A 12,912-nucleotide genomic window follows, 5' to 3' on the forward strand; every position below is an offset into this window, starting at 1 on the left:
GGAAACCAGACTAGAGAGGATCAAGGAGGGAATATTCAGAAAGGTAGGAGGTGAGACGGCTGCAGACGAGCCTCTCAAGAATTTTGGAGGCAAAAGGGAGAAGAGATATGGGGCGATAGTTCGAGAGAGAAGTGGGGTCGAGATTAGGTTTCTTAAGAATGGGGGATACGAGAGCATGTTTGAAGGAGGAGGGGAAGATGCCAGTGGAGAGGGAGAGATTAAAGAGGTGAGCGAGGTGGGAGCAGGTGGTGGGGGAAAGGGAGCGAAGAAGGTGGGAGGGGATGGGATCCAGGGGGCAGGTAGTGGGGGGGGAGGATAAAATGAGAGAGTGGACTTCCTCGCCGGTGGTGGGACGGAAGGAGTGGAGGGGAAGGTGGTTGGGGGGGGAGGACAGAAGAGTGGGAGGGGTGGAAGAGAGAGTGGAGGAGGAGATTTCAAGTCGGATGGCCTCGATTTTAGAGGAGAAGAAGGAGGCGAAATCAGAGGCAGTCAGGGATGAGGGGGTGGGGGGAGGGGAGGGGGCCAGGAGAGTGCTGAAGGTGGCAAAGAGGCGGCGGGGGTTAGAGGACTGGGAAGATATGAGGGATTTAAAGAAAGAAACAAGTGTACAAGAAACAAATACAGAGTGTTCAGAAAGTCACTGTGAACTTTTCATAAAGCAGTAAAAACAGTGGAGAATTGAAGCAGTGGAATTGTTGGCAATGACAACCACCAATCAGCATTGAGGTAACATTTCTAATTTGCATATTACAAAATTATACGGAGCAGCTGATTGGTTCTCCACTGTTTTCACTGCTTTATGAAAAGACCCCATATTTTGTTTCAGATTTTGATCCCAATATGGTTTTAACAGCTGAAGAACGTGGCTGGCTAATCGAACACGTATTCCGAAAAGGGGATAGATACACAGATGTGGTGCGACAGCGATTTGCTGAAAAATACCCAGACACGCCTGCTCCACGTGGCAATGCAGTTCGTAACATTAGAGATAAGTTTCACGAAACAGGATCTGTGGTTGATGCCAAACGCTGTAGAAGACCAGCAAAGCTATCGGAGGAGAAACTGTTGGATATTTCTGACAGTACGCTGCAGAGTCCATCAAAATCATTACGAAAGTTAGCTCAGCAGCATTATATAGGCCGAGAGAAAGAAATTACGTCTCTTCCCATACAAAATAGCGAGCAACTGATAGAGGTGTTTACAAACAAAATAAAAAGGATCCAGCCTGTCTTGATGCTAACGGTGGTCATTTTCAACATTGCTTATAACTATCATTCGTGTTTACATCATGTATTATACACTGTATATTGAAACATGTGTGTTAATAAATATAAATAAGTGCACAGTGACTTTGCGAACACCCTGTATAACACAACTTGCCACATATATTAGAGATGGACGGCGCCCAGTCTAAAGGATCCAGAAGCGGCTCAGAGCCTGAACTGTGACAGGAATGAATAATCACAAAGCGGGGCAGGAGTGGTCAAGGAATTACGGCTTTTTCAAAGGTTCCGGGGGCCTAGGCAAGGTCAAACTTGTGTTGTTTCTCATGGATATAGTAAGCGATACATTCCATACTTGTAATATGCCAGACACAGGTTTTAGAAGCTGACATTGGAAGGGGGGGGGGGGGGGGAAAGAAATCAGGATTCTTCTAACGATTGGCTATTAGGGATTTGGCAGCCACGAGGATGTGAGAGAGCAATTTATTAGAAGGAATGCTCTCTTCAGGCATATGGCGGGAGAGGAGGAAGGTCCCAGGGTCCTTGGATAATGGACATTCAGAGACGGAATTAAGAACAGAAAAGACCATGTTCCAGAAGGGGACTATGTGAGGACAGGTCCACCAGGTATGAAGAAGCGTATCTCTGTGACCATCAGCAGCTCGGAGTGGACTTGGGAAACATTTTGGAGAGCTTGTCTGGCATATAATACCATTTATAGTATAGTCTGTAGGCCGTTTCTTTAACTTGCATGGAAAATGGAGTTAGTGGCAATCCCCTCTCTGACCTCCTCCTAGCAAGACTCATCAGGAGGAGCCCAAGTCCCATTCCCAATCTCGTTCATGAGGGCCCTGGGAGTCATGGGTAGTCTCAATAAAACCAGTTGTTGATGGAGGAGAGTGGAGATTTCAAACATAGCTTTACAAATAAGGTAAGAGCCCGTAGAACATCAGTGGGGGGAAGGGACACGAGAAAACAAGAACCTGGAAAAATTCAAAGAAAATGGGGGAAAAGGGTGTATATTGTTGTTGAATATCTGAAATAGCGACCCAGGTATTATTAGTGGTCAGGTCATGGGTCACCCTGATTCCGGCTTGAATCCATTTTCCACTTTTTGAAGTAAGGGTTGGAGAGTCCAGGAGAGAAGTTGGGGTTGTTCCAGAACGGTACCAAGGGGGAAACAAGGGAGGAAATTTGGACCTGCAAAAGTCCCAGATAGATAAGCAGAATTTAAGGGAGGGGAGAGAACTACCCAGGACTCCAGTAAAGTGAGTTTCCAAGTAGGGGGTGTAAGTGGCCGCCAATTGACTCAGGTGAGACGCAAAGTAATAAAACTGGACTTCTAGAAATCCCTGATCGCCTCGGATCCCGGGCTTCTTAAGAACAGCTAGGGAGATTCTGGGACTCTTACGGTCCCAGATGAATGTCAGAAAGGAGGATTGCAACTCTTTAAATATCAAATCAGAGACCTTAACAGGGAGAGTCTGGAACAAATAAGAGAAATTAAGAATCAAGTTCACCTTATTAGCAATGATCCTCCCCAACCACGACATAATATATCCCAAATAAGGAGATGCCATTTCATTCTGGTAAGGAGTCGGGGAAAATTCCCCTGATAGAGACGGTCATAGTGAGAGGTCATGAATATCCCAAGGTGCTTGATCTTAGCTTTTGCCAGTTTAGAGCAAAAGAGGACTGGACGCGGTTCTTCGGTGGGGATGAAACAAGTAGCAGCATGGTTTCCAATTTAAAAAAGTTGATTTTATAGCCCGAGAAAATACTATAATTTTCCACAAGCTGATAGAGGGGCAGCAGAAGTCTGAGGGTGTGTAAGGAACAATTTAAAATTCCTGGGGTCCCACCTCCACTCCATGCACAGCATCAGTCTGTCTAACCATTGCAACCAGAGGCTCAATAATCAGAGCATACACCACTGGACATAGGGGGAACCACTGTCTAATGGGACCTGTCTGGTCCCATTAGAGAGGGAGCCGTTGATTAGAACTCTAGCCAAGGGGGATGCATATAGAGCGGCAAAGCCCATCAGAAATTCCGCTGAAACCTTCATAGTTTCAGTACCAGCATATCCGATCAAATGCCATCTAGGCAAAGCGTTATCGCCGGAGAGCGCCTACGGTTTACGATCTGGATAAGGTCTATTGACCTACGGGTGTTATTCCTGGCCTGGCGCCCTGGGATGAATCCCACTTGGCCATAGTGGACCAGGGCTGGGAATACTCTGTTCCAATTGTGTGGCTAGTATCTTGGCATACAGCATAATGTCAGTGTTGCGGAGGGAGATCGTTCTGTAGCTGGCACAGTCACAAGGGTCCTTCCCTTCTTAAGCAGGTCTCCAACATGGTTTTAGTGATGACATTGTTTTATACACTGTAACACTGACTACAAGACCCCAAGACAACCCAGTAAGAACCACTTCTCCCTGGCACAGTCAGCCCATCCTGACACACACGTAGCCTGAAGGAGACTTAATGAGACATGGATACATCACCAGACACACTTATTAGGAGCTGTATCCTTGCATGTGTCGGAGGTCCGGTGTAAAGATACATGAAGATGATGACGCCAGCAGCAATATATAGCGGCTTCTGATTGGCTCTTCCGTGTATTAATCCGTCCTGATGATAGTACTTCATTCATTAGCGTTGCATGTATATTATAGGATTTCTTATTTTTCATTTCCATTTGAACTACTACAGGAAAGAATATTCCCATAAAGAGGTAAATGACGTAAGTGGGTGTGTCCGTATTGCACAACCTTTTATAATAACACTGGTAAGACACCATTCTCTATAAGAGACTTCATTATGTTATATCGTGTACAAATAGGGCGATTTAACTTTTGCAATTATAGCTAAAAAGGTCACGCTGAATCTATACCAGAGCGTTGGGCACAACTGTACACATTTGTACCCCTGGCGTAGAAATACTGCTGTGCTTTCAGTTGGCGCATCTTGAGATAGCTGCGACTACATGTACACACGTAAGTTAGCTGTTTTTGCACAAAATGCGCTAAACTCTGAGGCCTATAATAATAGACTCGATTGAAAAGGTTAAAATATTATATTGAAAAACAGAAGAATACTTGTCTGGCATAAAACACAATTAAACACCTCTGAAATATATTTTGGTTTCATGCAACATAAAGACACACGCAAACAAGTATAAAAAAAACAAACAAAAACAAACAGAAAATAAGCATAATGTTTCTTTATTGTTTTGGAGCCACATCCAAAATATACTCACCTTTACCAAAGTAACATCTATCCCTGCGAGATGCAGAATGGGGGCAGCATTCTTCTCAAACAGGGTCTTGGCTTTCCTAAAGGAGAACATACAGGTCAGTGATTGGACGGCAACCACAGGGCCTAATGTAGATGTATTAAAGGCATAAAACACAGTAGTGCAGCCCAATGCCAGATGTCTAAAAGGTTTATATTATGAACAGGGTGCAAAAAGTTGATATGTGCTGCAACCCGTCACAGTCAATTAGGTATAATCTTAGACAACTGCGGCTCGCCAGTTATTGTGGACCTACAAGTTCCAGCAAGCTGCTGGCTTCTGGTCTAGAGCTAGTGACATTTATGAAAAAAAGTACAAAGGAAAAAGATAGTGGTGCATGGCAACCAGATGTTTCCTTTAATTTTCTAACCTAGGCTATATAGAGAATATAACTGATTTCTATAAACGGTGTCATCTTTTTGCTCAGTACCACTATTCATATGACTATATTTCTGTATTTTGCACCTTAAAGATGCTAAACTTGGTAATATTTAAGCATTAAACTCCTCTCTCTCTCCTACAGGCAGAATGGGAGAGATCTGCTGCCCGGGACTGCCACTGGAAGGAGAATTTGGATCTCAGCGCTGTTGAGATGATTGTGTTGTTGGTAGCTGATTGGGTGGCAGCCGCTGAACACAATGATTGAATGCAGTAATGCTACCAGAAGTGGATATTATTTTATAGAAAGACTTCAAAGGTATTTAAAGCAAGTGAAAGCTCTGGTCTCAATGCAAATAGCCTGTGGACTTAGTAGTAGATGGCTGTACCTAGGCGTCCCAGGATTGGTCAGTTAGGATGCCCCGCTGTTGCCAAGTCCACTGACCAATCATGATAAATATCACATTGTGGTCAACTCCCTTTAAAAAGTAACTTTTTGTATTACAGATTTTTTTTTAAGGTTTTAACCAAGTTTTATATCTTTCCATACAACAAAGAACCATTCACTTGTGCATACTAAACTCATATTTAGCCTAGACCCGGTTTTATAAATACATGTGACGTTGAACTACTAAGTTAAAAGGTGAATGGGTTAATGGCATATTGAGAGTGCTATGCAGATTTTTTTTCATTCCAAGAACACGTCTCAATAAAAATAAATAACATTTTTAAAATGACATTGTCAGATGCACATTGACCACAATGCGGGAATCTTATAACGAATACACGTTTATGCACGTGTGAAAGGGCTCAAAAGGCGGGGGGGAGGAAGGAAGTGCTGACTCTGGCTGTGATTACGGATCAATCCATGATCAATGCGCCTGAAAATAATGCAGGATAAGGTTGAAGTCAGCTTCCATGAAGGAAACCATTTACAAGACACAAATCAATTGAACTATTTACGTTATAAGGTGATTGAGTCTTCTAATTACACAGATCAATAGTTTTACACAGAGCTCTGCTTGGCCTGTTTGGTGGGGCTGCCCTTTCGTGAAGCAGCGGAGAAGTGTTTATCCTAAGCTAGTTATGGGACCCCCTGTTGTGTGATGCCTGGCACTCAGTCACTGCGATTACATCACCAGCAGCCGCACTCCCACAGACCATGCATCGTCCACGCCACCCGTCGGTCTTAACCCAACAAAGCGCCAGCAGCCCCCTGTGCCCTCACCCTTTGCACGCTGCTGGATTTAGGAAAACTGTTGCTTTCTTCACGGCTGTGCTAGGGTGAATCAGCTGGTTTCCAAACACCTGATGGAGAAAGAGGGAACAGACACAGGTGACCGCGGATAAAAGACAAATATTATATGTTATATTATATTGGTAAAAACACTAAAAACACATAACGGACACCCGTCTAACACCAGAGTTGTCATACATTTTTGTGAACGAGCCCTTAATGTTGTTCTATAATTGTAAGGCATAAAAAAAATATCAATCACTGTATTATCTATTTAGGAATATAAATAAGTTGGAGGGGACATCGCCTCTATACAGTGGAGGTAGACGTTCTCACTAGGTAGACTAAAGTCACATACTAGCTGCCCCAATGTGGATAGTCACCAGTACACTATAATACAACAATGTGTGTTACTGAACATTTGTAAATAGTATTTAATATAAATAAAGCGTAAGAGATAGGTTGTGCCATGTTGTAAGGCTTTAAAATTGGTCTAGCAACTAGTAAAAGTTGGTAGAGATGGAGCTCCTCCCTGTCCTGGAGCCTGATACGTACATCTGTTTTTACTGGAGTTCAGCAGTGAAGTGGATTTAGGGGGTGCACGTTACAATCTGCCCTCTAGCTCACCCCCTGAAAAACTGGATCTGTCTAATTGAGCTTTATATTTGAAATGACAAATCACTCATAGATCCCGTTAAAGCTCTCACTGGGCAGAATGTCTAACCGAATCAAGAGGCTGAAAACAGCCACGCATAGGACAAGCCTATGTCAAGTAACTGACCCACCACACCAAGCCTCCCTCCTGAGCTCCGTTTGAATATGCCAACGAGTACATCTTTCCAAACAGGGCAAGGTGTGAAAAACTTGACAGATGTTTTTCATGTTCATAGCAGACTTTAGGACCTTAACAAGCTCTTCAACACAGGCAGAGACGTTTGGTTCACTTGCGGGAATACGCCAAACAAGGAGAGAGGTTGTTTTATGGCTACACTATGGCTTAAGTGCTGTGTAAAGACAAGTAATGAATAGAACGGTCAACGTCGGCAGAATGTACCTGTGCTTCTTGGCAGGCCGCCCTCCTCAGCAAGTTATCACTGCAACACGAAACACAGAGCGAGAGAGAGAACGAGTGTTACATATGGATTTACAGCTCTCATTAACAACATGACCTCTAATGAATGAGTAATTCTTTCACTGCTAAACATATAAATATTCGGCTGTCTGTCTCAGAGACCAGAAAAGACCACAACTGATAGCCATGATCCCCAGCATGATTTCATCCAATCACCAGAAAGCAGCACAATGTTCATGGCATTTTGTAAAGGCTAACACTAATTGGGCATGGTGTTATTTATTGTTACGTTACTGCACAGACTTCCCGCACGTCTTATATGATGAAACCGGAGACTGGCCTCTGTAACATGCATTGTTCTACCGCAGTACCGTGTAGCTGACATCTCCATGACAAGCTACCGTTTGAAGAATCTACCGGATTTGGCATCTACATGGAGTGTATTCTACACAAAATACTCATTTTATGTGCCCGATAATTGGACTTTATTTACATTTAATTGGATGAAGTGATGTCACAATGATTATAGTAATTGTTCTGAAATTAGTCACTTTATAAATACGAACACAACGGAGCCTGGGCGGTCACGAGGGCTGTGGGAAAGTTGGATATGACCAAGTTGATGCCATTATTTTGCATTTTAATGAATAAACCTTAAACTTTGCTGTCGTCACTTGTTCCTTTACGTTGGATTGTTGACACCTCGATTCCCGTGATCTTCTATAACTAAGGTTCTCAAACTGTGTCCCTAGGCTCCCTGGGGAGCCCTGGCAATCTCACGGGGGTGCCTCGGCCAGGGTCAGTGGTAAACAAGGCGGGGGACCACTTAGTAATTATTTCGGCTTACGGGTGCCTTGAAAAAATTATGGAGACCCTAAGGGTGCCTTGAACTGAAAAAGTTTGGGATCCACTGCTCTCTAGGCTAAAAGCCTGGCGGAGTATAAATAAAAATGGCTGTGTGCAGAGTTATCAGCTGAAAGATGATTGGACGAACCGTTAAGGTGGTCCAGAGATGAAAAGAAAAATGTACACGCCAAGTATAGGTTTTAATAACTAAGGCTGGGCTCAACAGGCTGAATCACATCACAGGCAAGCACGAAGGATTTTATAGTAAAGTTTTTCATTAAAAAATAAAAATAAGAAAGTGCAAACTATAGAGTTTAAGGAAAATATTGCACCATTTTTTTCTGGATATATTTGTCCTAGGTTTCTGCAGCAAAATGCTTCTGCAGATACACACAAGCAGAGGCTACAGGACTGCATAAGAACCTCATACACTTCCTCCATGCCATTCAACAGCACAGGGGGAACGCAGGGTTAAGCAGAGTTACAAGGCTAGCAGACTATGATGTGTCACTTTACAGCTCTCAGCCCCGAGTGAGAATAAGGACATTATGTTCGAAATACAAAAGAACCCCCCTTAAAAGTAAACCCCACTGCTGGGCGTTGGAATAATGAGAAACAAACTGGGACAATTATCGTTTCACAAAAGCAGGCGTTTATGATGGAAAAAAAAACAACTGAAGTGGTTTGCAAGGTCCGTGATTCTGCAGGTACCTCTTGACAAAATTACAATGGCTGTCACTCACCAGCAGGAAGAATCCCCCGCACTGCGAGTACACGTTACACTGTGCAAAAACTTACATACATTTCCTTCTGTATGACACAATTAAACCAGAAAAATTATAAGCTGTCACAATTGTTTCCAGAATTTATTTTTAATTTACTGATAAAGGGGGAAAAAAATTGCTCTCAAAGGCAGACTAAACATTCTGTTTTCAAGAGTATCTAATTTAATATTTAAATAATAAAAATCCTTAACTTGCTTTATATATTAACACAACATTAATTCAACCCAGTCTCCTGCACTGCTCTCCCCACTGATAGGGGCTACCCTAGATGGGCTGGGGTACGAGACTGCCTCAGTTTATAGCACTTACCAATATTTTCCATACATCCAGTTGCCTCCATATGCCAGCAAGCAAAATCCCACGGTGCTTTTCTTCCAGTGGTTGCGAAGGGTTTTAAAGACACGGACGACTCTCGCCATGGTTGAGACAACAGCCTCAAAAGGCAATCTACAGAGACAAAGCAGAGATGGGACATGAACTGGGGTCTATTTGTACGTCTTAGTGGTTCAAGACAATTCCACGTAAGACTGAAACCTTTGTTTTGGGTGGAATTAGGGGAGATAATGTTAAAGTGTAAAACAAACTTTCTCCGATACTCTGACTCCTGTATGTCAGCATCCAGCCAGATCAGAGGAACATATCTCAGCTCATTCTACGCAAAACGACATTGTTAGTTGGTCTTTAATAAAAACACATGAAGTGGAAAATAAATCCAGGTTTTAATGAGGAACAATCGCATGCCCTAGGACTCATCCTGATAACTTAAATGATGCCAACTTCCCATTGTTTCTTAAACTAAGTTTTTGCACACTTCTACAAAAGTTACATTCAATGCAAAGCTGGTATTCAACAACAAAACCTTTACTAAAAGGTACTAGCCAATGTCCTGAAGAACAATCTCATAATATTTGAAATAATGGTTAATTCCACAATATGAAAATGTGAGACTTAAAGCAGCAATTCAATGAACAAACTCAGGTGTGATTTTTAACATAAATTCCTGTGGCAGGCTATAAGAACAATGTTGGTATTTACCTTTTCCTTTTGTTTTTTCTCTTCTGGATGCAATTAATGATTAATAATTCTAGACTACCGTGGCAACCACAGTCACATGGCACATAATGTACTGAGCAGGGAGGCTTTGGAACTCCCCTCTGAGCTCTGTCTGTACCTTCACCTACCCCTATGCCATCACATAACATGTTAAAAGTCTGTAGCAAGCGGAGTGTGTCTGGTAGCCATTTTAGTTTGCCAAGCAGGGAAATTTTAAAAAGGAGATAATGATTTGTAGGAGGATAGCTAAGAAAAATGACATCAGATGAATGATTAAAAGGTACTTAACTTGGTATTAAAAGATGAAAAAATAAATCTTCTATGTGGGATTGCTGCTTTAAAACACTAAGTAATACCGATCAGTAAGGGCCTATACAGAGGAATCACATCCCAAATTGGCATAAGAACATTTAAGGGTATTGACAAAATAATATTTATTGAAGGTAGGCCCCCCCATTTATCAAAGGGAGTTATAAAGAACTATATCTATCTGTACAGAAAGGCTTTAATTGCTGCTAAAAGCAGCAATTAAACCATCAATCTGAAGCACCACCATCGTTCTTGTTGTCTTTTCGGATGAGCCCGCCATGCCTTATCGGCCTCCCCCTCTCTCATCTCGCTCCCCTTAGATCTGTACTTAACGCCGCTGCTAGGCTTATTTTCCTCTCTCGCCGTTCCACCTCTGTATCCTCACTCTACCAAGCCCTTCACTGGCTCCTCTTCCCCTACAGAATCCTTTTCAATCTCCTCACTCTGACTTACAAGGCCCTCGCCAACTCCACTGCTCCCTACATCTCTAACCTTATCTCTATTCACACTCCCTCCCGCTCACTGCAATCGTCGCCTCTCTTCCCCTCTGATTACCTCCTCTCACGCACGTATCCAAGACTTCTCCCGCGCCGCTCCCCTCCATTGGAACAAGCTCCCCCGCTCCATCAGAACTTCCCCTAATCTGTCCTCTTTCAAACGAACATTAAAAACCCACCTTTTCCTTAAAGCCTTCCAGTCTCATGCCTAAACTCCCACCGGTCGGCTACCTCTCTTTCTCATCCCTTCTCCCCCTTCCTCCCGTCTCTCCGTCTCATCCATGTGTCTGTCTGTCTTCCCCTCCCTTTAGATTGTTCGCTCCTTTGAGCAGGGCTCTCCTACCTTCTGTTTCCATCACTTTTAACTGCGCTCTCCAGCTACTCAGCTCACCTCCTCTCAGTCCCTCTGCCCTCTGTCTCCTCTCGCTTCTCTCCGCTCCCCTCAGTGACTCTCAACCTGTCATCCGTGCCCACCCTCTTGGGCCATAGTTACCTGCCTGTACTCACTTTTCCCCTCCCTCCCTCTCTTTCATGCTGTGCCTGAGCCCCCAGAGTTATACTGCTTACTGTTACTTGTACTGTGCTGTTTCACCTTGTACTGTGCCATTGTTTGTCCTTGTACGGCGCTACGGATACTTTGTGGCGCCCTATAAATAAAAATTAATAATAATAAAAATAATTCGTGTGTAAGATTCCCGCTGTCCACTCCCCTTTAATGCTACAGGTAGAAGTACTTTGCTTTCTAATCAGAGAACCACCAAGGACCACTCATGGCTGTTTGCTGTATACAGCGTCTCACAGAAAGATCTTTATACAAAAAGAGAAAATAAACCAATAGTATTTTCACGTTTACCTTCCTGTACACTACACAAATATATAATGAGGTTAGTGTCCCACTAAGGAGCAGTACGTGTGGGTATTTCAGCTTCTTTCCTCTGTGGTATGGCTGCCATGATTTAGAGGCGTTAGCACGCGCACAGCAGTCGGACAAAAATCCCTATTTACCTACAAGAAGGTCCGGCACGCTACCAACAGAGGCAGATGATAAACCTGATTTATGGGCTACTAAACCTAAAATACAACACCGATATAAAAGAACTGCTAATCACATTTACAAACATATGTAAAAGTTTCCAGAGCTCATCAGAAAGCATTATTCCCCTAAAGAACATTGGTCATCCTCTTATATGCAACTTTTCTACAAAGCAACTGACTACAGAAAGCAATAACTTTGTAGCACAGCAAATATATCTATATTAAGTTCTATTTAGGTATAAGAACATAATTATCTACAATTGTTATTCATAGCTTTTTTATATAACAATAATTTGCATTGTAGGTCTAGTAGTCCTTTAAGAGGGATACTATTGCATTTTTTTTAAATTACAACAAATATTAACACCATTGGTTAGGCTAGTGAAGGAACAATTCATATATATATATATATATATATATATCCCACATGGCCTTATCTGTGCAGAATTTTTATGTTCGCGTGGGTTTCCACCGGGTGCTCCGGTTTCCTCCCACACTCCAAAACCATACTAGTAGGTTAATTGGCTGCTATCAAATTTACCCCTAGTCTCTCTCTCTATGTCGGTCTGTGTGTTAGGAAATTTAGGCTGTAAGCTCTAATGGGGCAGGGATTGATGTGAATGAGTTCTCTGTACAGCGTTGCGGAATAAGTGGCGCTATATAAATAGTGATGATGATTATGATGATATATACATATTGAATAAGGAATTTGTGTGTAGAATGCCGCTTTTAATTTGTTTGCAATTGATGTAATTATTCAAGAATCCATATTTGTTACAATCATTGTTCGAGAGTAACACATGTGGTAAAATATCTCAAGTGTCAGACCCTGGAGCCAAGATGAATGCAGGTGTTGTGTGCAGTTATCTACTCGATACACTATGAGCTAGTTATCTGTACAACATTCCCCGAGGATAAGTGGAAGGACGGTAATGCAGTGAGGTCTGTGTGACCACTATCTCCTTAGTCTCCATGTCATACCGCTGCGTGACTCTGCCTGACAAACAGAATCAGTTCAGAGCAAGAGATACAATTGGGTGCATCACAGCATCCCTCTCCTGATCCTGGTCTCCCTCAATGCCTCCCCTCCTGGCCCCGCTCTCCCCACCACTTCCTCCCCTCCTGGCCCCGCTCTCCCATCACTTCCTCCCCTCCTGGTCCCACTCACTTCCTCCCC

General features: G+C 43.0%; 1 protein-coding gene across 1 annotated transcript in view; it reads right to left on the reverse strand.

Moving 5' to 3' along the window:
* Positions 1–12,912, reverse strand: part of AGK (acylglycerol kinase) — a 37,021-nt gene that overhangs the window by 23,175 nt on the left and 934 nt on the right. The window contains exons 2-5 of the mRNA XM_075210356.1: positions 9,151–9,288; positions 7,193–7,232; positions 6,130–6,209; positions 4,488–4,563 (exon numbers count right to left, since the gene is read on the reverse strand). Of these exons, the coding sequence (XP_075066457.1) occupies positions 4,488–4,563; positions 6,130–6,209; positions 7,193–7,232; positions 9,151–9,260 (306 nt within the window). The 5' untranslated portion in view covers positions 9,261–9,288. The remainder of the gene's footprint in view (positions 1–4,487; positions 4,564–6,129; positions 6,210–7,192; positions 7,233–9,150; positions 9,289–12,912) is intronic.

The sequence above is a fragment of the Mixophyes fleayi genome, chromosome 4 (assembly GCF_038048845.1).
Source record: "Mixophyes fleayi isolate aMixFle1 chromosome 4, aMixFle1.hap1, whole genome shotgun sequence".
NCBI lineage: Eukaryota > Metazoa > Chordata > Amphibia > Anura > Limnodynastidae > Mixophyes > Mixophyes fleayi.